General features: G+C 41.2%; 1 protein-coding gene across 20 annotated transcripts in view; it reads right to left on the bottom strand.

Moving 5' to 3' along the window:
• Nucleotides 1-25363, bottom strand: part of NEDD4L (NEDD4 like E3 ubiquitin protein ligase) — a 313861-nt gene that overhangs the window by 49748 nt on the left and 238750 nt on the right. For 12 of the 20 annotated variants that reach the window (XM_033135693.1, XM_033135694.1, XM_033135695.1 and 9 more), the window contains 7 exons: nucleotides 17432-17493; nucleotides 17167-17269; nucleotides 15329-15495; nucleotides 8944-9076; nucleotides 7634-7810; nucleotides 4497-4571; nucleotides 2718-2777 (listed from right to left, as the gene is read on the bottom strand). In XM_033135693.1, the coding sequence (XP_032991584.1) occupies nucleotides 2718-2777; nucleotides 4497-4571; nucleotides 7634-7810; nucleotides 8944-9076; nucleotides 15329-15495; nucleotides 17167-17269; nucleotides 17432-17493 (777 nt within the window). The remainder of the gene's footprint in view (nucleotides 1-2717; nucleotides 2778-4496; nucleotides 4572-7633; nucleotides 7811-8943; nucleotides 9077-15328; nucleotides 15496-17166; nucleotides 17270-17431; nucleotides 17494-25363) is intronic. The other 8 variants (XM_033135697.1, XM_033135698.1, XM_033135691.1 and 5 more) reach the window with 1 other exon arrangement.

Below are 25363 nucleotides of genomic sequence, written 5' to 3'. Positions count from 1 at the left end.
CTATAATCTAGTTCCATTTATGTGAGATGGTATTATTAAAATGTTTCTTTATAGGTTTCCTTCCAAATAACCATGGAGAATCGGTGCTGATGATTTCATTTGTGACTCAAAACACTGCCTCCAGTCACACACAGCTGGGGGGGGTGGGGGGACAGCTTCGAGAGACATGGTCCAGGCCTGGAGCCAAAATCAGACTTCTACTGCCGTGTGTGTGCACGCGTGTACGTGAGCACACACGTGCATTCCATTCTTCTTTAAGAAAAACTCTGGCTAGAGACAAGGTAAAAACTGCAAGTCATTTTCATTTCATATCTCATAGCTTTTCATTTGAATAAGCTATTGTGTTTTACAATGCCAGACAGCCATTTCGCCATTGCTTCATAGGGGTTCCATTTATTTCACTGAAATGAAGAACTCAATTATGATTACACTGTAAAAGTGTCAATATGCTTTTACAGATAAAGGTTTGGCACTTTCACAGGCTCTCCAAGGGTCATTCCAACCCTACCTGTGACCTCTGTTTATTTCAGGACATAGCCAGCAAAGACCAAAAGGATGAGGCTGTCCCTCCCTGGTTATCTCACAGAGTGGGCTCGTCCTTAGCTAGCTGGAAAGGGACACCAGTGTGTACTTATTTGTCGTAAATGAAAGGGCTGTGGTTGTGCAGGTGGGAATCAGGGCTTGTGAATTACATGATAGAAATAAAAGCACTACCATGAAAAGATCCATGTACCAGGATGGTTAATGCGACGTGGTGTGTAGTGCCAAGGGGTGGGGCTGGGGGGCTGAACATTCATCAATGTGGAAAACTTATGTAAACTGTGGTGCATTCACATCAGGGAATGTTATGCAATCATTAAGACGTGCCAGAGAAATCATTAACACGTGGGCATAAGTGAAAAATACCAAGTTGCTAAGGAATATGTGCACGAGAGCCCTTTGTTCCTCGTGTGTGTGCACGCGTGTGCACACGCACATCTGTCACAGCACAGCTCCAGAGTGAGACTGTACACTTCAGTGTGGTGCTGAGGTGGAGGGATGGCAGACGGTAGGAGGCGGAATTGGAAAGGAGAAAGTAAAGGGCATTGGAAACAAGGGATGGTGAGGGTGGAGGCGAAACAGATGTGACACTTTCAAACCTACCTAAATTTCTAGCGTAGCCATAAAATAAGTTGGCTTATTACAGCCAAAAGATTACCAGGTAGACGGAGAGCAAGAAAGTAGGTAAAACATTTAGGAACTACTACTCTTGCCCAGTGCTAAAAAAGAAAAAACCAAAACGAAACTCCTACTTTTGATTCGTTAGTGGGGGAGGGGAGAGTACAGGCAAGAAGAAAACGACCATGGCAGACGCCACCAGGATCTCATTGACATGACCGCTACCTGTCCTGCCAGGTAGCTCTTACCATGGAGCCCAGGACGTTCACAATTTAGTCTGTCCCGTCATTTAATAGCACACCTATCACAACACTCCAATACTAACAGCAGGTTCCAAGGCCAATAAAATACAGAAATGGATGCTAGAGGAGTCTCATTAGCACTGAATTCTATTAAAATTGTTTCATGACATGATCTCATCTACCTTGTAGCTCCACTCCCATAGAAATTTCTACTGTACAGTCGAAAATATGCTAGTTCCTTTGGAGTCTCCTGAATTCTGCGGGAGGCTGAGGCTGGCCCACCCAACACATGACTTTCACATAAATTCACTGCATGTCAGTACCTTAAGCTAGGCTGATTCTTGCTGATGGCCAATTGATTTTCCTGTGTACAACGCTGAGCGTTAAATTCTAACAGTATAACTACACTGTTCCTTTAAATCATCAACATCCTGCAGAAAATCAGCAATTATATATGTACTTACAGGAATTCTCAAACAATAAGCAGTTATAACAAACACAACAAAGGTGAAAAAAAATGAGGAAAATTCTTCAAAGAGCTACAGTAGCTCAAAGCATAAACTGTAAGCTAGCCTGTCTTTAAGGAACCAAGGAGAAAAGAGGCAATTAAGATAGAGTCAAAATCCAAGGAACTCACAAACATGAACCCTAGAAGTTATTTAAAATAATGAATAATAAGAACAACAGATACTTGGCTTAGAGAAACACCATTTTTTCTAGACCTTTCAAACTTCTTAAATATGCTCCCTCCTTCCCCCTCCCACCAGAAGCATAAAAATACTTCTTCCTTCCTGTGAGGAGCCCCTGGTGGCAGAGAAAGGTCACTGGTTCATGCTCATGATACAGAAACTCTAACCCAGCGTTTAAAACGTGGTACAGGAAATGTACAAGAGACACAGCCTGGGCACGACCCATGTGTGTAATACTCACTTTCACTTCCTTTGGCTTCCCTAATTCTCTTTCACCCAAATTCATTCCCTCAAGCATTCTAACGAACAGCGAAAGCTTATCAGTACAAACACTAAAAGGCAAAAATATATTCTAAATTGTCAAATTAAACACACTTAACTGAAGCTTGACAGTATTCCTAATAAAACTCTGCGAGATTAAAAACGGTTCGGTTTTACCCAGTACTTTTGAACAATGTGAAAGCGACAGGTTTCAACTAAGAACCATGTGCATCTCTGTAGCGCAAAAAAAGCTTTTTGATCTTACTAAAAAAAAAAAAAAAAAAAAAAAAATAGAAGAAAATACTATACAAAGTATTAAAACCAACCGACAGTTTTGCCATTCAAGTCTGATCAAGGGTATCATTACCGTTGGCTCCTCACCACCTGTGACAGTTGATGAACGCGCTCTCCTAGTTGGGGCACTGGGCTGTTAAATGATAATTTATATCAGTGAAATGCACTTAGGCAGACCACCCGTTGTTGACTGAATCAGAAATCACTGCTGTCGCAGCCAGTAAGGCAAGTGACATGAATCAGAATCCTTGCGAATCTACCCTGTCCAGGTAAAGCTGAGCAATCACTGATGACCAGAAGGAAAAAAGGAACAGCGTCACCCTCTCACCCAGAGAAGGCTCAGGCTGCAGCCTTGTCCGGCGTGAACAAGGAGTTGACAGCCTCAATAATAATCACACGAGACGTCTTGTTCAAAAACAATCGAAAACCACTATTGTTTCGCCCTGCTGTTAAGTCATTAGCAGATTCTTAAATCTGCCAAACTCAACATTCAAATAAGCAGCCACTGGTGATCAGTGAGTTTACAGCTTCAGAGAATCCAAGGAAAGAGGGAGGAATCACCCGTTTCCAGGAAAAGGATCTCTTTGGCAACTAAAATTGACATTGATTTTGAAAAGGAGAGAACGTGCCATTAGTTCATCAAGGAAAATCACAGAATGAGGAGAATCCCACTAGTCCATTACAGCTGATTGCTCTGTTTGTGGGGAGGCCTCTACTGAAACCATCCCAGAAAGGACGCTCTTGTCAAGCTTCTTACCAACCTGCGCAACTGATAAAAGCCCCCAATGAATCTATTATTTTAATTACTCAGTTGATTAGTGTGCTCGTTAATTCATTTTGTAAACATAAAAGACGAAAACCTAGGCAAAAATAGCCTTTTGATTTGTGCAAAAATGTACACAGGAGGGAAGACACTGTAATTTCAAAAACTGTAAGTACACATTTTCCCTCTTCAATTTCACACATCATAAAGTATTAGTGCTAAAAAGTGATTGAGGATTTGTAGTCATAAAAAAATTGGTTATGGGCAAACATTATTATGTTGGTGCAAAAGTAATTGTGGTTTAAAAGGTTAAAAATAATTGCCAAAACTGCAACTACTTTTGCACCAACCTAATAAACTGAACATGCTAACACCATATATTTTTCTCCTCCAAAGGAAGAAACAAATTTACACCAAGTTTCTTATTTTTAATGTGTACACCAAATATCTCCCAAGGCAGTTCTGGTCTGTCTTCCAATTTGAAGATTCATTTTTATGTATGTTCTATACATATTCTTAAACAACCCTCACACATTTGCTGCTAGTTGTGAAAATTGTGGGAGCGTGGGAACAAATTATAGCTAATTCTTTAGTCAGTAGAGCTGCTTTTAAAGAGAAGGTACAGAGGCTTTGTGGGGTTAAGCGTTTAGGCCATTAGTCGTGGAAAGGAACACTTGCTGCCAACCCAGAAGAGTTCTTCCTGTTTAAGGGATTCAGTAAGCCCTTAAAATACAGGTCACTGGTACACAGCTTTAGTGATTAAATAAAGTTTGTGGTTTTCTTTTAAAAAAAAGGAATTATGAATGTATGCTTTTAGTTAAGTAGTTAAGGCAAGTGAGAGCATCAGAATTGGTATTAATTTGGGCGAAAAACGAAGTAACGAAGTTTTCACCATTTCAGAGACTTTGGTGGCAATAATAATTCTTCGTATTGGAAATCCACTGTCCTTGGGCAATTTGCTAGGAAATTTTAATGTCTCGTTTATATGGTAAATGGATCTGCACAGGAAAAACTCTTCTCCAGTAGCCCCGATGATTTTAAATAAAAGCCGAAAGAGCCCAGTGAGGACGGGAAATGAGCGTGGGTTACCGGTGGTAGGTGAGCCTGCTCTGCGACCGCGTCGGTGACACTGCAGGACCTCAGCCTCGAGGAGGGCTCTCTTTGCTGCAGGGGAGGAAAGGACATGAAGCATCAAGAAAACACATTCTTAGAAACAACTTTCTCATTGGTTTAAAAAAATATGCCACTCAATCTTATTCACTGCTCTTTGACAACAGAAAGTAATTAAGTGAAACGTCATCTTTTCAGAGTAATGAGAGTAATCTTTTAAGGCAGGGGTGTACAAACTTTTTTCAATGTTTTTCACCAAGCGCCATGTGCAGTAAAATACACAAACAGCCGGGCCACTCACTCGAGGTGAAGTACGTATTGCCTCATCTGGTTTATTTAAGTAAACTAAATATATTTTTGGAATTTGCTGCGGGCCAATAAAAAATGGATTGAGGGCTGCAGTTGGCCCGCGGGCCGCAGTTTGGACACCCCTGCTTTAAGGAGTCAAGCTATCTCCCATTTTCTTTCTCAATATTTTAAGCAGACTGGGGTTTTGATTGGTTCCTAGTTATAAATAACACCAAAACATAGGAGCATGAGGTCACAGCATGAAAGGGGACTCAATAGGCTACCATAACACTCGAGGATTATAAGAAACTGGAAGTCTTGGGGCTGGCCGGTGGCTCAGGTGGTTGGAGCGCTGTGCTGTGCTCCTAACGCCGATCGCCAGTTCGATTCCCACATGGGCCAGTGAGCTGCTCCCTCTACAGCTAAGAGTGTGAACAACAGCTATCGCTGGAGCTGAGCAGTCGAAGATCGGTGTGTGCTGCTGTGGGCTACCGTGTGTTTCCAGGAGTGGCCGGTGGCCAGCATGAGAGGCTGGCAGCCAGCGTGAGTGGCCGTGGGCTGCCATGGGCTGCCATGAGTGGTTGGCAGACAGCGTGAGCGGCTGGCAGCTGGCGACAGCTGCCGTGAGCTGCTGTGAGCGGCCGACCGATGACCGGCAACTAACTGCCTCAGCCAGGGGGCGCACAAGGCCCATAACACCAGCATGGGCCAGGGAGCTGTCCTACACAACTAGACTGAGAACCAACAGCTTGAACTGGAGTCGGTGGGATGGGGGAGGAGGTGGAAGAAGAGAAAAAATAAAAAGAAAGAAAATCTAAAAAAAAAAAAAAAAAAAGAGGAAGAAACAATCTCTAGGTAAATTCTCGTGTGATATGGATACAGGAAGAAATACTGATACATAGTTATTAAACATTTACTGACTATTATATTATCATTGACAAAGAACCAGCTGGATTCTCTGTCCAGAAGAACTCAAATATAATTTTGTGCTACTTCTATAATAAAAGGTAGACTATTTATCATCTTAGCTTCTCAACGGAGTTGAAGGTGTACAGATAAGCAATGAGAGAAAATAGTGAGGTTAACCTAATAAATCTAATGTGTGATGTATAATGCTCCTGTCACTTGTTTATCTTCACCTATATGGCTTAAAAAAGAAAAAAAGAAAAGAAAAAAAGCCTAACAGATCCAATCAAAGAATGGCAGCAGGTCACAGACACAAAAGCCCAGGATGTAATCAGCAATAGGTCCATCCATGGGACAAGTTTGTAGCATTTACTCATTTTTGATATTTTGCAATGATAAGTAAAATGGGATAAGGTCAAAGAAAGACTGTGGCAGTACCAGAAGTGGGGGGCTATTCATGTCTTTCCACAATAGTTGCCATGAAGGATTCAATCTTTAGTAACAGTTCAAGTTATTGCTATTGTCCTGGAAGAGTGACCCTGAGCAAAACTAGAGGAGAGTCCCATGTTCTTCTCTTTCGTAGGCACTCTGATTTAATAGCTGAACCAGACTCAACACAATCTTAAAATAATACTGACAGCTGCACTTGGATCTTAAAAATATTTGATATAGCTTTCATGATTAAATGCAGGAGCTCCCTATACAAATTATTAGAGATGCTAACTTAATACTAATGCTGAAGAATGCTACGATTTTTCACTTCGTTGATCAAAGGTATACAATTGCTATAATTCTTGCAGTACTTACTTCCCTTCATAGGTTTTAAATACGTGGTTTCATTGCTCATGTTGTTTCCATAGCAACGGTTTTACCAATTCAAATATCCCATATATGCAAACTCTTTTTTTTCCTGCCCCTTTAGTACTAATTTTTCATCTCAGTGACATTTCTCTTTCTGAAAAAACTCGTAGAATTTTAATATAAAACCACATGAAATGAGTAATCACTGCAACTCACACAACATGGGCCATGGGGTCTTTTTAAATAAAAACACCATAACTAGAGGAGTAACAATTTTGTGACCATTTACATTTTATGCAGTCCTCCTATCCATTTACATTTGATCTGGTTGTAATAATGACTATATTTCTAGGATGCCATTTTCAGGAGGGTCACTACCATCTTTATTACACTAAATCTTTTAAGTTCAGTTTCTCAAGAAACACTGAGACTGCATTGGTTCTCCATTTTATGCACAAACAGAAATTTTCTATGGGCTTTTTCTGCAGTTTTGTGTTATCAAGCACAGGTCTTGGTTGATTCTGCTGCTTCTCATTGGGGCGTAGCCCCATCTGAAGCTTATAGAAAGTGTGTCCTCGATGGCTGATAACCCAAGGTCAAATGCTACCCTGATGTCAGTGTCCCAATTCTACCATCTTTCTTTACGATTCATCCTCTGGGACTTCGGAGGTGTCTTCTATCTCCCATTCTAACCTTGCCTTGGACGGGTCTCTTAAAGGTAATGCCTTCATCTGTGAAATGAGAACGATAAAGCATGCAGACGACGATTTAAGAGGCCCAAAGTCTCCTACGTCCCAGTACAAATCATCACCTATGTGATGAAAGAGCCGTTTTATGAGCCTTTGGCTGGGAAAAGAAATTCTACAAAGTTAAAGCTGATAATTATAGACGTGATGGACTCTTAGTCTCCGAGTTCTCTACAGACAATGGAAGATTCTCATCTGCTTGGGCTAATTTTTGTATAGTCCTGCTTCTCCTAAGTTAGGAGGAACTTGGGAAAATGTCAGTTACCTGGAAGCTGGAAGACCCTTGGTCATTGTTTGCATACAACATTCTCTTAAAGCAACAAGAAATGATACAATATTTGCTCAACTTTTCCTTCGAATGGGACTATTACTTACAATCAAAGAACCAAACTGCTCCCCATTGGAGTCGGGAGTGATCTGAAGCCTTCTGCTCAGTTCCTCAGACAGCTCCTGAGGGCTGGTCCGGGACACTGGGGAGGATGGCGGTGGGGGCAGCGCCAGACTGAGGGAGTCTCCAGTAACATTCACTTCTTCTGAAATGGTGTCCCAAGGCTATCAAGGAATGAGACACCAAGGTAAATGCCAAGAACAAGGGATCCTCTCATCCCCTCCCCAACAATAAACATGATGACAACTGTAATTAGCATGTACTGAGCACGAAGAAGGCACACAAGCTTCTCAACAACCATAAGGAAGATATGACTCCTGTCCTAATTACCAGATGAGGAAACTGAGGTACGGGGGAGAGGGGTGACTTGCCCAAGGCAACAGAGCTAGGAAGGGTCAGGGCCAGGACTTGAACTGAGGAAGCCTGGTTCCAGAGGCTATGCTCTTAACCCACGTTAATAATGCCACCTCTCTGAGCCATGACTTACTTCTAGCACTTGTTACTACATACGTGGGTTAAAAAATCTTCTCAGAAATTCATTCATGATTTTCATGGATTTTCTTTTACTCTAACTGCCGAGGATTCACAATGAAGAAAGCAGAGATACTATAAGCTGTAGTTAAACACTGGTATAAAGTACCATTCAGTGAATTTATCACGGAAGCATTAATTTGTTATTCCCGTCTTGATCACTGGAACATTCTGTGAGCGACCTTCTTCCTAACACAATGTCTTTAATGGCTTTCTAGTAAGTAAACAGAGTTGTTAAGGCCACATGGAAGTTATGGTAATTGCTAATTTGTTCTTCAATTCATAACTTTTCCTCTCAGTAATTTTCCATAACCATTTAAGGGGGAAATTATAAAACATTTGAATCACCCAAATTTGTATTTTCTTGGTGATAAATCTCTTTCGTGATGTCAAAACTACTCAGTAAAAATCTTGTATTCGGTACCCCAACAAGTTATAGGGCTCTTTCAATTGCTCAAATATGATAACCACATTGCCATTTACTACGAGGTGGGAAAAATAAATGGGTGAAAAGATGTGAAGATTTCCATACTAAATACGATGTCCTTTCCTTTTGTAATGCTACAGCTAACATGGATTCACCAACAAGGCTTTCATAAACACTTTCTAAATTAATATCGCGATGGTTTTCAATCAGCTATGAGACCACGGGCTTTTTTTTTTAAGCCGGCTTTTACCGAGAAAAGAGATTATGACATAGAATCAAGCTGCAGGGCACAGAGAGGAGGAGTTGCTGAGAGTTTGGAGGTGGCGGGGGACGGAGTACCTCAGGGCCCTCTCCGCCCTCAGTGGGCTCGGGCTCCAGGTCCTCACTGATGTGTCTGCGGGAGCGGAAGCGGCGGTGCGCTGCCTCCTGGTTGATCTGTCGGATGTTGCTGTCTGACTCGGAGGACACATCCCTGCGGGAGAAGGGCGAGGGGAGGTGAGACAGGAGAACCGACATCGGTAAGTGGCCCGTCAACGAGAGTCCCAGGCCCACCACGGGCCTCACACCTACTAAAACGCCAGTGCTCTTAGTGAACTCTGACAAGTAGCAGGCCTCGGCCTATGAGAATTCTTCCACCATATTTTGGCTCAAGTAGAGTTCTTGGTGCATTCGTTTCAATCAAATAAATACAACTTTTAAATGCCATCAGTCCCAATACTGTGGGCGTCTTTCAAGCATGTATTTCAACATGTGCTATCGTATTTAAGAAAGAAGAGAAATCTAAGGGCTCCATCCATTCGCCCCAGTGATGTCAGGCCTTTCTAAGGAGAGGGGACAGGGAAGCTGACACACATCGCGAGACAGTGGTGACCCTCCTGGGAGCCTAGCAATGACAAGATGGCAACTTTTGGGCGTTCACAACTGACCAAAGCGTGTACACGGTGCAAAGCAAGGCTGTGGTCTGGAGGGAAATGCTCCTGACCCAACATGCATTTTTTGGCTGCTGTGCATCTCATTTTGACAGAATCTCAGAATCATGACCCTGCATTTCTCCCTGTTAAACTACTTTTAAACATTCAAACAGCAGGTGATAACCTCCCAAATCAACTGGGATTTGAAGAACACTGCAACTTCATACTCTTTAATTTTTTGCCATATAACTCTCTTAATTCCGGACGTGACAGCATCGATGCAATCTTGAAACCCTTTGCGGTAAGTTACAGACAGTCATCCTTTGGGAGAAATACTACTCGGAGGCTTTCAGAGCAGAAGTTTAAATGTCAAAATGTTTGTCAGAGAAAACTCTCCTAGACTCTTTTGATAAGACATCATATTAACAAAAATGAGTCGCAAATTAGCATTTCAAAATAGTTAAAAACATTATTTCAGACTAATTGAAATATAGTATTAAGGGCCCTTGTTACAGATTCTTCCTAAAACATAGGTTTTAAAACATTTAAATACAGTCTCAAACTGATACTACATCACAATAAAGAGCCTGTTGGGCCCCTGAACAGTGAACAGTTTGCAATTACTGTAGGCAAATAAATAGGTGACTCTTTATTGCTAGTTTCTGAGATAGTTTAAGTACTTCAACAAACATGTTTACACTGTTATTTTTATTGGTAAGGGGGGGGTCATCTGAAGGTTAGCTTCCATTCAACCCCATATTAAAATGACAACTCCTTATTATGCAACTCTGAATTAAAGAAGTCTTACTGTGTCTGTACACCCAATACATAAACTTTTGAATTCTAACAGAAATATATATCCTGCACATTTTATAGTTATATTGAAGTATATCTAGATTAAAAATAGTACATTAAATAGATACCTGCAGCAAAAATGACATAATTATGGCTACATAGAAAATAATTAAAATCAAGGGACACACACAAGTGTACTAATAAAATTTCTGAAACCACCGAAACAGAATGATAAAAGAAATGACACTATTGGATATGTTAGAAAAGGCAATACTGTTGTTTGTGATTTTATGCTGCCGCAGTCATTTTTATATGACTTTCAATTCTTAAGTACACAATGATTATAATAAAAAGTAATTATTATATAAGGTATTACAGAACACACAGAAAATGAGAAGACCAGAATACATTTATGAAACATGTGAGATATTTCAGCAGTGTCTAAGAAGGCAAATGAAACTTCATATTATCTTCTTTTACTTTTTGAAGATAAAAGCAATTTCACGTAATGATGACTGGCTTTAAAAATATTTTATATAAAGAGCTTCATCAAAACATTAAATCATCCCTTGAAATACCAGTCATCATTTATACAGTCAACACTGACTAATGTCTGCACGCACACTATATGCCAGGTCCTCACACATACTTGAATTGTTACAGGAACTTTTGAGAGGTTAAAAAGAATACAGTTTTCATATTACTATGTCTGCATTTTGTACCTCTCAGAATACACAAAATTCCATTATTTTGGAAGGACTGCTTTTTTATTTTGTTTTATTATTATTATTTTTCTTTTTTATTAGTTTCAGGTGCACAAAACAAATACTTAGACGTTTCTCATTTATATCCCTCACACACTGTCAACTCCCCTCCCCCCATTCATCACCCCTCTGACATCGCACACAGCCTTTACATTTCCACTGTCTCTATTCCTAATGCTGTACTCCGCTTCTTGTAAATATATATATATATAAAATATCTGTAATATATAAATATATATATTTGTAATATGTAAATAATATATATTTATATATTACAAATATATATACAAATTTATATATTACATATATATTTATATATTATATATATATACAAATCTATATATTACAAATATATACATATTTGTAGTATTTTTGAAAGAGGGCATTTAAAATCAATTATGCCTATCTTCCTTACTCAACATGCTCAAATAATTAGTCATCAGTGTGAACCAGAAACAACTAAATAGCATAAAGAAGCAAGATACCTTTGAGTTTGAAATTCTAACCACAAGCTTTTATGGTTTTTAGTGATAAAATGAAAATATTCACACCATGGAGGCCATTGCAATTGAACGAAAGGATTTGGACTAGAAGTTACTGAAAGTGACTAAGCATAAATGGTCATTAGTGGGAAAATGAACATGTAAAAATATTTCTTATCTGACAAATTAAAACAGAAAAATTATTTTATTGGGGCAAGAAAAAATATAAGAAATGGCTATTTCAATTTTCTTCAGCCATTCATTTCACACACATATTCCTCATTTGACTTTCATGGGAACTATACAAATTAATAAAGACAAGAAAAAAACACAAATTTATCAAGTTCAGTGCCAATTAAGATCAGTGTGTCAGAGCATTTACGTTCATGTACATTAGTGACTCTAATTAGGACCAGAGTTACCCAGGTAGGACTAAATTATTGCTAAGACAGGAGAACATGGACAAAAGACAGAACATGTACAAAGTGTTTTAGAAAGGAGCTGATGAAAAGAGTTAAAATAAATGTTTGAGTTTAACAAGTTCATCTTCATTTACAGTCTTAATATAATCCCTCACTATGTAAAAAAAAAAGTTTTTATTGTAAAAAGTTTACAGTTTATATTTAAATAGGAAAAGAACAAATCTACTATTAGGAGTTTTTAAAAGCCACCATCAGACTTGAGAGGGTCAGGGTACCTTCAAAGGTCATCTTCCATAAGGACTACGTCCAGGCCTACACCTGCCCTAGACATTTCACTCAACCATCACGTGCAGAAGGGATTCATCTGTGGTCACTCGTTCAGTTAAAAGGTATTTGGGGAGCTCCTACTCTGTGCCAGAGGCAAGGGAAGATCTGTGAATAAGAAAGCACAGTCCTGCTCACACAGGGAGTTGGAATATTATGTGCTCTGTGCCGTGATAGGGGAAGCAGAAGGCAATCAGAGACCTGTAAGCAGCTGGATGGTTCTCGAGAGGAAGGTGTAATAGGCTGACGTTTGAAGGTAGCTGGGGGAAGGGTTCGAGTTTTGTTTTGCTCTTTTGGGGGAAGAGGGAACTAGTACAACCTTGGGGCCAAGGGAGAAGAGCAATCAGAAGGCAGCTGGGCGTAGTCAGGCCACTTCAGTGCACGTTTATGATCATGGGTGAGAGACATGTGGGGTAGGACTTTGTAAGAACCGCCCAAGGGCACAAGGAGTTTTCAGGGTGAAACTTTCTCAGGGGGGTTGGAGTTTGGGGCACACGTCTGTTGTAAATGGGGTAAGAAATGAATCACTAGGAGAGTCCTGATTCTTTGCTTAGTACACGGCAATCACGATCTGATTTCCTCAGATAGAGCCTTTTAATAAAGACACTTCTCCATATCAACTTTCCGCCAAAGAGAACTGTAGTATTCTGTGAAAACCGAATTATGAAAACAATTGGAAGGCTTGAGAGCTTCTGGCCAAGCCAAATAAAGCCACGAAGAAAGAACCCCAAATTCTCAAATAGTTCAGATGGGATGAAAAGTTCATTGTGGAAACCGACTCTCTCCTCATCCAACTTTTTCTCTTGCTTTCTAGAAGTCATGTCTGTTGGAAAAGAGGCACTCCTTGAGTTCCACTGGTGTCCTTCCTGGCTTAGTGCCTTTTGGCACACTGATGGGACAGTCATGTCACTGACTTCTCCCTAAGCTACATGTGAACCTGAACTTGGATGAAGAACTGCATTTTTCCCATGTTGCTCCTGGACTACTGATGAGCTAGCATGTCACAAGTTACATCTTTTGTTTTGGTTTAGTTCCTTGGGACACTGTCACCAAAGATGGTAAGTTTAAAAAAACATATGAAGTGTTTTCTCAAGAATTCTCTCATTAGTTTCACAACTCTGGGAGGTAGAGAAATAGCACTTAACTCCATTTATCCCCCGAATACACACTTCAGTCTGCATGATCATTATTAATGGAGATGAACATTTCCCCATATATGTATTGATTTCACATATATGTATTAGTAGTTCTTCACATATATGTATTAGTAATTCTTCACATATATGTATTTGTAGTTCTTCTTTTGTGAGTTGCTAGCACTGTTCTACAGAGGTCACATGACACTCTTTTAAAAAGCCACCACAAGACTAGAGAGGGTTGGGGTTTCCTCTATGGTCACCTTCTGTTTAGAAGTACTACGTCCAGGCCTACACCTGCCCTACACGTTTCACTAAGCCATGTGCCCAAGGTCCCCACAGAGTGCTATGCTTTCAGGTGCTCCTTTCTTATGATGTTTCTTATGAGCCAAAGGTAGATAACGGTGTTTTGCTTAGGGTACTGCTGCCAAGATGCTTCTGGATCACTACCTGTAACCAAGCCCAAGACGAGTCCAATTTTTTTTTTTAAATTTTTTTCTTTTCTTACTACTACAAAGATAGTCAAATGGCTTACAGCAGTTTTAATAGCTATGGTCATTAATCAAAGAGAAATAGTAAAAAAAAAAATACACAAAAATTGAAAGAATCAACAAAATCATTTCCATGGGAAAAAAATATTACAACAAAGAAGAGTTCAACATTACCCCGATGTTCGGACATTTACGGTGTCCTGGGAACAAGGAGCTGATGTCTATGCTGGGTGGTCCACAGCTGACCAAGGGCAGCTGATGTTCACGAGAACCCATTTGGGGGCTTAGGGAGGATTGGCTATCTGTTGTTGCAGATTCTGCAAGCTTTATCTCTAAATCAAACAAAACCGAGACCAAACTTCTTGGCACCCACCCAGAGTCATATGCTGAATATCTTTGCAATTTCTAAAGATCCAAGGGTTATCAACATGATCACCCATCATCACAATGCTAATACCACTTGTTTCAAAAACATTAGCCAATTTCCTTCAGAGGCTGGACTAAGGAGAAAATTATCTCACCTAATATACTTGGTTTTTATTACATATTGAAAACTTGTATAATTCACTGATATAATAATTACCTCTTATCGTGGCTGCTAGGGAGCTCATGACGTCGAGGATAATTTTCCTTTCCTTTTAATACTTTGTTTTTGCCTTTTATTGCATATTAATAGTTTTAGGTCTTGCTATATATATTATGATTTAAAAATAAGCAACTTCAGATCTGTTTTATAGTAGCTGAGGTTTAACTAGTGTTTATTTGCGATCATCCAACCAAAAATGGCCAAGTAAACAAAATGATAATCGTTTACTGCATCCCTGAGGCTGGGGAGGGATTGGAATAAACAGTAATTACTAATTCTGAGTTTGCAACCCTTCCAGGTATTCCTAATTATATCAAGGGGGTGGTATATAAATTTCCCAAGAAGGAAAAACAAAAGTTTTTGAGAGGGTTGCCAAATCAAGTAATGGAAGGGAATAAAAACCCAAAATCTTAAGGAAAAGAGAGACTTGCAAAGGCAATTGGCTTGCTTGTTTTCCATCCTGGGTTAGTGAGAGGAGAAAGACGAAGGAGAGGGAAGTGATATAATCACCACACGTAAGACAAATCTAGGACACATAACCTCTGTTTTGCATGTCATGAAATCTGTCCAAAGCAGACACACAAAATAAGTTTGTCCGTATTTCAAATAGCAGAACGTGACACAAAGGCGAGAGCTTCTTTATAACATACAAATCCTGACGGGCTCCCACGTTCTTTCACTAAGTGAGGGGGAATCCTGTGGTGCTGCAGAACCATGTGCTTTTGTGGACATGAGATTTATTTCCTCCCACCTTGTTCCAAAGAGCGGCACGGTGGGACCTAACTGCAGAGGGCAGCCACCGTATGTACTCACATTAAGCTCGGTCGGTGCCACTGAGTGGTCCGGTTGTTGTGGTTGACATAGTAAGTCCGACCTAAGTTGTCCACCTTTTCTTCCCAGCCAGGGGGCAGAGGTGGGGGAGGCAGCTCCTCCTGGCGCTGAGAAGATGAGTCATTTGAGTCAACAACTTCCCACCCGTGCTGTGGAAGAAAACCAAACGGAAGATCAGGAGGGTGGTTCTTCAGATGGGGGGCAGAGACAATCACAGTGCTGCGTCTTCTTCCTCACTCTGTGGCACGCGGGCTCCTGTAGTAATTTCAGGTGCCACATTTGGAGGAATTCCCAATGAGGGCAAAGAAATCAGTTCTAGAGGAGTCTTAGCGATATGTTGAGCAGTGGCCAACTAACCATGCTGCCTCCTAAGACAACTTTATTATAGGGAGCGACAGGGTTGGACATGTACTGTCTGTTATGGGACTTCAGGCACAGCAGAACTCTTTTCATTGCTCACGCTCGTTATTTTGACCCGAGGGTCTCCAGGGCTGTACAAAACCATGGCAATGACATGGGTCATGTTATTGCCGTTGTCTTTTCAACACCTCCCTAAGGTGTAAGGGAGCGGGAAAGAGAAGCTGTGCTGCACGTGTGTTCTACCAGAATTCACAGCATGAGAGACCAGGAGGCCCAGGGCCCTGTCGCTCCCCAGGGCGGGTGGCACCGAGGCTGCCTTTGGAGGTGAAGTTCCCGCTCTGGGTCTACTACCAGCACGGGAGCCAGAGGAAACCTGAGAGCTGCAGCTTTCTACTTACAAACTCCCCATTTGCTCCCCACCGCTACATAAACAGGCTTCATGGTACCAGAGTTCGAGCTACATTTTGCAACACATATTTTAGGCATTAAGTATTCCTTCCTAACATCCCCTAGTAAAGTCACTGGAAAATTAAGTAATTCACTGGTTACTGCAGTTGGAAGGCTAGAAGAGTGTAAAAAATTCCTTGGATTGGAGATAAAAATCTGTTGATGTGCTTATGAAATCTTAACTTTCATGACAGTGTACCACCCACTTCACTCCTCCTCATAGAGAGAGATAAAAGCTCACAGATGAAATACCGCCTGGAAATATGACCTGTCGGTCTGAGGGAGGTTTGGTTAACTTGCCCATAACGCATTATTCACATATCACGTAGATACAACAGCTGCTAACAGATGTGCAAATAAGCCATAGAGAGGCCTTGTTTAATAGATATTTTCAGAACAAGATGAGAATCTGTCTCACAAAACGGCACTGTCTGAAGGGCGTGCTGAGAAGGTACGATGGGCCCCACGGTGTAGGTGTCGGATTAGAAAGTTAAATGGCAGCTATGCCAGGAAGGAAAAGAAAATTCCTCTGGACAGCCAATTCCAAAATGGCATTTCGAGAGGAAAGCTTTCCTAATGCATGCTATCACCTGTGGGCCAAATAAGTAAGAAACCTGGAAAAGATTTTCTAAATCATTTTATCCACTTTGAAGCAGTTCCAAGTGCTAAAAGGATTTTACAAAGAGCTGAGAGTCCAAAGCAATAAGACAATTAGATATGTGAGAATTTCACATAGGGGTGGGACTATTACTAAAATATGGGTTTAGCATTTTATAAAGGGAAGAAGCCCCTTCGATTATTAGTGTTGTAACATAAAATGAAAAATCTATCCTTTTTTATGAAAAACAAACACATCGGTGGATTATCAAAGACAGATTCATGGGCAGTTTTAAGTTTTTTCACATTTAAGCTTTAGAAACTTTTATTTCCTTAAATTCTAAAGTGTTACAGTAAAATAGTAACATGATCTTAGGCAAGGAAGAGAGACGAAGGCCTGAAGCTCTGTAGCTTACCTCCATATCATCCCTCTGTTCACTGTTTTCTTCGTCTTGACCGCCGTTTTTCGGCATATAGGCCATTTTCAATCGCAAAAATCCCTTAACTCGAGATTTATGACTGCGTGACGGAAGAAAATTGGTTATAAAGGATATGACTTGGTTACACCTTTCACATTTATGATGACTTTTGAAAACGATGAAACAGGAAAAGAAATTGAATCTTCCTCAGAGAAAACCAATAACCAAGGCATAAAAGGGACGTCTGCTCCCAAGGCCTCACCTTCTTGGTCTGAGGAGAAAATCCTTAAATGTGTAGGGTCGCTCCATGGTTGGGTCTTCTGTCTAGAGGAAGAAAAAGGAGGCTTTAACACTCTTGACAGTTTGTACCTGAGATACACCAACCTGGATTACAGAGTCCATTTTTGTATTTTAGAATATTGGAACGGTGAAGACGGCGTTGGTTCCTCACCCAGTACTTGACAATTAAATGTCTTATAGGTCACATAACTTTATCTACTCAAGATCCACTAGATGTCACTATCAACATCAGATTTTAGGAGCCAACCCCAGGCTTAGACAAATGACAAAATTATAGTCGTCACTGCCAAATGTAATTTCTAACTGCAGGGTGGAGGCCTCAATCCCGCACACTGATTAATTTCGGAGAACCAGTGGTCACTGGTGCCTTCTTGTCTCTCTGATTCAAGACACTGAAAAATGGAGTTCACGGGAAAATACGCACGGTCCGATCTGTGAAGGCAATTTTACTTTGTTCACATTCAGGTATCATGTCATCAGCCTAAGATAATTGGAAGAGAACATATCTCCTCCACAGAGATCGTCCGAGGTGGCACCATCAATCAGCCTTTGTTTGGTGTTTATTTCATGAAGCTATGAATGCAACTGTCACAGTTTTAAAAGAAATCAAAAGATGGTGCAAAATCAGTTGGTCAAAGCAGGCAGGAAATTAGAAAAATAATTGTTCCTATTTCGTTAATTTTTAAATACTATAGGTAGTAAAACCTCCAATACGTACACTCTTTAATGAAACACAATTTAAAATACTGACTTTTGTAACAAGAGAGACAAACCACACTACAGCAATTTTTTTTTTATGTCAGAAGGGTGTGTGTATGTATTTATATTTGAAATGTTATCCGTTTATGTCATTCTCTGCTTTCAACTCCCGGTGGCTTCCTACTTTGCTTAGGATAAACTGAAAATTCTTTCCTATGGCTTATAAGGTCAAACAGGATCTGGCTGTTAATTACCTGTAACCTCTCTGGGAACTAGTATCTCCACCCACGCCTCATTCCATCTGGCCTGGCTTCCTCTGTCTTATGCACACATCACATCTAATCCTGCTCTAGTAGGTCCTTCTGTCAGACAGTTCTGGCTCCAGAGGCCACAGCTGCTTCCATTTTGCCACCCAGGTCTGAGGACCCAGGTCACATCCTAAGACATCGGATCATAACTTGCCACCATTAGCCTCCCCTTCTCACCCTCCGTCTGAGCAGCTTAATTTATCTTCCCCCTTTTCACTATCTGAAATTACCCTGTTCATTTATTCATTCAGTAGTTTATCACCCATCACTTCTCAAATGTAAGCTCATGGGATCAGAGACTTGGGTCTGCTCACCTTTGTATCTTTGGTGCAAAGAACACTGCTTGGAACAAAGTAGGCACTTGTACAGTTGCTGATTAATTCATCCGATCTACAGTAAACTACCTGAAAATTCACCATCACTGAAGAAAGTCAAGTATATTCTTCTCTAGACTGTTCTCACGAGGGCAGTAAGGTGAGACATTTTGGAAATATTTTCTTTAAACATTTCTTGAAAAAATGTTTCCAAACAGTCATCACTTATGATGGAAAATTTATTAATCCAGAATATTATTGCTGGTACTTCTTCCTTTTCTCATTTAGTCAACCAACAAAATAATTTTAGAAAATACCCGGGTGAAAGACACGTGGATACAACATGGTATAGGCACACCTCATTTTACCACACTTCGCTTTATTGTGCTTCACAGATGTTTTCTTTTTCTTTTTCTTTTTTTTTTTTTTACAAACTGAAGGCAAGATCTTCCACCAGCAAAAAGACTACGACTCCCTTTATTGTGATACTCGCTTTATCGCAGTGGAACCGAACACTCAGTATCTCCAAGCTATGCCTGTACCTTCCCTTAAGGCTACAGATATGGAGGCGGGGCCATCACATCAACAAACAGCTTGGCTCTAAGACAGAACAAATTCACGGACACGTGGAGGCCACCTTCTGTGAGACTTGGGGTGGAGGGAAGAGATTGATTCTGACCTGGCGATCAAAATGGTTTTCGGATGTGTGGTACAATCCGAGATGCGTAGGGAAGTTTTGATGGGTGGGGAACTGGGAGGAAGGGTAGTTCAAGCTGAGAAAATCAGCAGGGTGAGCAAAGCTGTGGATGGGGTCATCAGCACGTGTGAGGAAGCAAGGAGCCGCAGAGAGCGTCTCTGCGTGAGAGAGAAGGGAACAGAGAAACCCATACTGTTCAGAGGGACTCTGAAAATGAAACCGTCCATGCCCTGCATGATTGAAAGGACAAACACCACACATACCAAGAGGCAGTCCTCCTAGGTCTGTGTCCTGGCTTCGTTCTTTACAGAGCCACGTGGGCAAGGCCACGTTCCTTGCCTCTCTGTCCTCACTACAAAGTGGGGCAGTAACAGGATCCGACTCCCAGAGTAGGTGTGAAGATTAAATCAATCAATCGAGTTGGTACATACAACGTCCTCACAAGGGTTCCTGGCACATTTAACGAATGTTGGCCATTATCATCAGCCAGTTCTACATTTTCATGTCACTTGTGACTACTGCTAACTTCAGTGCTCTGCAATATAAGGCAGGGCATTAAAAAAAAAAAATTTCACCTCCATAGAAATTCTCTAGAGATCTCGTGGGTAACTATAGGCTCCTTCTTGACCTGATCCAGGTTCCTACGTGATCATATTCCCTGGAGAAGAGCCCAGTGGAGACTCCCAGCGCTGAGAGCGCTCCTGGTAGAAAGCCATTTCAAACAGAATGATGCTAAGAGTATACTATCGGCCAGAATGGATGCTGCTTCCTCCTGTCTCAGGACAGGAGTACTCAAAGAAAATCTTCTAGATACACAGCACTTTCATCTTTAAAAGATTAGATGCGTTCAGCAGAACTCCAGTCACTACAACATACCGTGAGATAAACAGCTTTGTGAACAAATGGAAGGAAATGGCCTTACCAGGACCTTAGACTCAGAACCTGGATTCAACGCCCCAAAGCACCCAAGGGCCTTATGCTAAGCATGCCCTCGTCCCTGGCCCTTGGCTACATCACACATTGAAGCTGGAGACCCAGGGTCTGGTCCAGCATCGCATGGACCTGCTGGTCACTGGGCAAGTCGCCTCCCTCTCTGGGCCCAGGTGTCCTCACCTGTAAAATATAGGGTGAGGATAAATGGTCTCTAAAGTCCCTCTAACTGCTATGATGCTGAATCCTGTACATGTGAGAGGGAGCCCTATCCTGCACCAACTGTGGACCATCATCTGAGTCACCTTCAAGTACAGTTAAGATGGCCAACCATACCACCACCCTGAAAATGCCCACCTCTAGGAAAACTAAAATCTTACAGCTCAGTTTACTCTTGGTGCCCCATTGTACAAGAAAATAAAAAGAGAGCTATGTTTCAGCTGCAGGGCAGATGTCAGGTTGGTGGGGTAGTAACTTCCTAAATGATAGTCTCCGCTCCTCCACATGCTGTCAGTGCATCACGCTGCCCGAGTCTCCAAGGTAAAACGAATGGAATCACGGTCGTTGGTGCCTCTGCTTAGTGAACGCCATGGAAGAGCTAAGATGCTGTGTCACACAGCTGGACAGAAAGTTGGTGGCATCTATATGAATGCCCCCATTTCACAGGTCAGAAAACTGAGGCCTAGAGCTCAATACTAACTTATTAAATTAGCAAGGCAACTCGCCCATCTCCCAGATTGGAGTCAATTCCCGAGAGATTTTGTAAAGCTTGACGTGCGGAGACTTCCATGAATGTGAACTAATGTTGCATTCTTGGACCTGCATAAAAGGTCAGATTAGTAACCTTACTTACTCTCCCAATTTCCCTTTCTTCTTTCACTCATTCAAAAATCAATAAAATGGAAAAGAAATACTAAAGCTGAGTGGCAAACGTGGAATAGAAGCAAAGGAAACAGAGGTCTCTACCCTTCTCGACTTCTTGGATCCCATTTCCTTTTCATTTCTTGTCCCTCCAGAAAAAAAAAAAAAAAAAAAAAAAAACCTGGGAGAATTAAGCCTGAGGGTCACAAATGAAAGTGAATCACAATTTTAAATTATTTTCTTTCATCTGGAAACATTTGATAAGTATGAAGTACTAAGGAATCCGTCCATGATCAAAGCAGGAAAAAGAAATTTCCTTTTTAACTCATTATCACTCTTACTCTTTCCTGTTTAGGGGACAATGACAGGGCTGACACTGGCCTCCGCTAGCCACTGGGGTCGAAAACTGAGGTAGGTAGAGCCAGCACGCTCAGGGCACCCCGGCCTCACACCCTCCTCCCTGCCCGCCTCATCGCAGGCACCCTCCTTCGCTTGTCTCCCTGGCAGAGCTCCAACTTGGACTTTCACAATGGCCCACAAGGTCCAGCAGGGCACGTAATTAATCCAGGGACCCAATGTTGGGCAGTGGGCCAAGGGGGACCTGTGTGTGCCAGGTTCGAGATGCCAAAGTGCTTGTAACTTTGAGTGTGTGTCCACAGAAGCGTCAGCTCTCCTAAATCAGCCCCTGAGAGGTTAGGTCACTGGGACCCTCTTGCCTTCCTAGTAGGCTTCCTGGGGTCAGGGAATTTATGGCTGCAAATAAGGAACAGCTTAGGAGAACCATTCCTAAGAATTCAAAAGCAAGGTTTTACATTGCAAACACTGGCAACTGCACCAATACGCCTTCAGGATTTCAGCAAGGGTCAAGAAGGTTCTGCAGCAATCATTACTAGATTTCAAAGATTCCTTTTGCAAAAACGTACACTCAAAAAACACAACATGGGGCACACAAATTATTGACAATAATTTTCTAGCAATCACAAGATATTATGTTATACCAAGTTTAGTTCTGCTGTCTTGAATCTTCTCCATCAAACTCCTGATTTAGAAAAGAGTTTCCTTCAAATGCTGGCAACTTCTTAGACCAAATCAAGGCAGAGATACTGATACTTATTTTTTAAGAAGAACAACGACAGGTTCGTGGTATCTTGGGGCAACAAGAGAAAGCCTCATTCTGGGCTAAAATGCCTTAAAATAAATAAACGCATATATATATATATATATATATATATATGTATATATATATATATATATATGTATGTATATATATATATGTCAACAGGAAGGCATTGGTGATTAAAACATTATGCTAATACAGATTTTAAAAATTGAAAACACAGATTTTTAAAAATAATTTAAAAATTACTATTCTTTATCTTAATTTCTATGATTCCAAGTGTCAGGGCCATATTAACTAAGTTAAATATTCTTGGTATATTAGATATGTAGAACCAGAGAGAAACAGCTTCAGGTAGGGGGAAAAGCTGCATGAAAAATCACCAAGTAAAACTGGCGGGTTTGGGACTCTCTCCTCCCCTAGCCCCTCCCACAACCAAAATTATCTGAGGAAAAGGGAAACCAGAACCATACATTTTTGACCCACGCCAGGGAACTCTGATCCTTACATGTGCTATGCCGTATGGTACCCATTTGCCATATGTGGCGTTTTAAATTTAAATGAATGAAAATGAAATAAAATTATAAATTCGGTTCCTCAGTTACATCTGCCACATTTCACATGGTCGGCTACCACACTGGGCAGTGCTGCTAAGTTACCTGAGGGAGGAACTTGCTTCACTGATCAGATTCATGTCTGTCAGCAAATATCTGCTGAAGGAATAAATTCTCTGTTAGCCAATGAGACTGTGTAAGGTTGATTAACGATCAAACACCCAGTCAGATTTCTTCAGCCTCGAGAAGGCCTGGGTGGGTTGGCAATGGTAACTTTACCACCATATTACTGCTCTCCATTACCTTCTCTCATTACTAATGAGACAACTTTCCTAATTTCTTCTGTCTAAAATTTGATGGTTTTGACCAATATTGAGTCCATGGGCCATACAGAATCTGCCTTGACAATGGTCATGTAGCTATCAAGAAAAGAGCATCCATTACCTACTCTACACAACATATTCACATGCTAACGTCCATTTTACACACCCACGCTTAGGTGATGACACAAAATACAGTGACACTGCCATTTGCGCCATGAGAATCCTACAGATATGGTCAAACACACACATGAGAGCACCGCAAATCCCGGGGCCCAAAGGCTACGTCCATTCAGAATATGCTCGGTGGGTTCTATCATCGCTTCCAGGATAAAGCATGTACCTTCACCCTTCTCTTTTTGCGTCCTTTGTGGTCCATCTCCCAGATGGTAGTTGGCGCCACAAAGCCAGTCCGTTTTAAGTGTGGAGATCATGGCCTCCAACATAAACTAATCTTGTGGCAGATGCAAAATTGGGAGGAGGCTCCGTGACTCAGCTGGCTCAGCTCGTGCAGCAGTACTCAGTTGTCTCTAGGCATTCGCTGTTCCGCTCTTTCACTGGCTGGTTTCTGTTCTAGCCCTGAGCCTTCGCACCACATTATTCTTTGAAAGCTCGCTCGTGCCTCCCTCCATCCAAACTCAAAGCTGAACCATTCCTTCTGTTGAGTTGGTCTCTGAAGAGGAACATTCTTCTACTCTCTCAGAATCCCACCCAACCTTTCAAAACCAATCTGCACTCAATCACTCAAACAAGGGATTGTTGGAGCAAGTTGGTTAGAAATTTCTCTTCCACCCCTTAGAGAATATTAGAACATAATTCGCTTTGACTAGAGATACGGTTTTTATGTGAGGGACAAAGGTGTCGGGATCCCCATGATAAAGAAGTGGCCAACCAACCAATACTGTCTAAAAATGTGAGGACGTTACAGCTTCAACCTGAAGAGCATAACAGAAGACGTACTGATGTAGAAATACGGGAAGCACTTTTCCTCACAAATGTTGATTATCTCCATATCCACTCAGTGTGACTTTAAAAGAATAATCAGGTTTCTGATGGCTTATGGAACTGGTCTCACGCTCACACATGCACCCTTTGCATGCACCTGGGAGCTTCAAGTTTTTTTTATATAGAAACAGAATATTTTAACAATAACACTGTTGCTTTCAATATTTTGGAAGGGAATACACTTGAAACTTTTCTTTCTTAACAGCTCTCCTGAGTAAATAAGAATAAATTCCCTGCTATCACATTCGTTCACAACACATCTTCAAAGCTTCCTGGATAAGATACAGTCTTTCTTGGTATTTGACATATGGTACTAGGCACCATTTTAACGCAGTGGTAGGCTTACACGAGCTGGTTTAAGTCATTTTTACTTTATACACTATTTAAGGTATTTGCTCACACAAAGCATTAATAAAACAACAACAACAACAAAATGCTCTTGGAAGGCAGAAACACTGGACTTATCCTCTCATAGCTGCTACTTATGTCACTTTCTGTTGCCCAGAGGACAAAGGCCAGAGGAGAGGGGTGGAACAATTTGGAAAACTGAAGCTGGAATACAAGGTCGTCTACCTTTCACCAAAGCCTCCGCATGTTCTATCTATCTTCTCCCCACATTCTATCTATATTGCCTCTGGGGCATGTGGCTGACACCTCTAACCTCAGTTACTATTCAATAGCTCAAAATGTTTTACTACTCATTTGAGCAGAGAGAAATGGTAGCAACACCACACATGCTAACTCAGTATAGTCCCTGAAGCTAGGGTGGGTGTTTCCAGATGACAAGTTCACTCAGAACCAACAGAATCTTTTCTTTCGTGGATGCCGACTGAGAAAGCCGTACAGCAAAATCTGGGAAACACTAGCTTGTAAAGATGGGGCCCACAAGAAACAGCGTCCGCAATTCTATACAAAGGGAACAAACGTTTGATTAGACCCAAGGGATGAATTTAAAAGCAAAAACACGCTGGTGACAAGGGAGGGTTTTGACAGAAGGAGGTAGCTGTTTTGCATAATGTGACAAAGGAAGACTAACTAAAGAGCAGAAGAGAAGGGTGCTGATGATGCTGACAGCATACTTGGGTGATT

The sequence above is a fragment of the Rhinolophus ferrumequinum genome, chromosome 19 (assembly GCF_004115265.2).
Source record: "Rhinolophus ferrumequinum isolate MPI-CBG mRhiFer1 chromosome 19, mRhiFer1_v1.p, whole genome shotgun sequence".
Lineage (NCBI taxonomy): Eukaryota > Metazoa > Chordata > Mammalia > Chiroptera > Rhinolophidae > Rhinolophus > Rhinolophus ferrumequinum.
The sequence above is the reverse complement of the archived record's forward strand: the minus strand, read 5'-3'. Positions and strand labels throughout refer to the sequence as shown.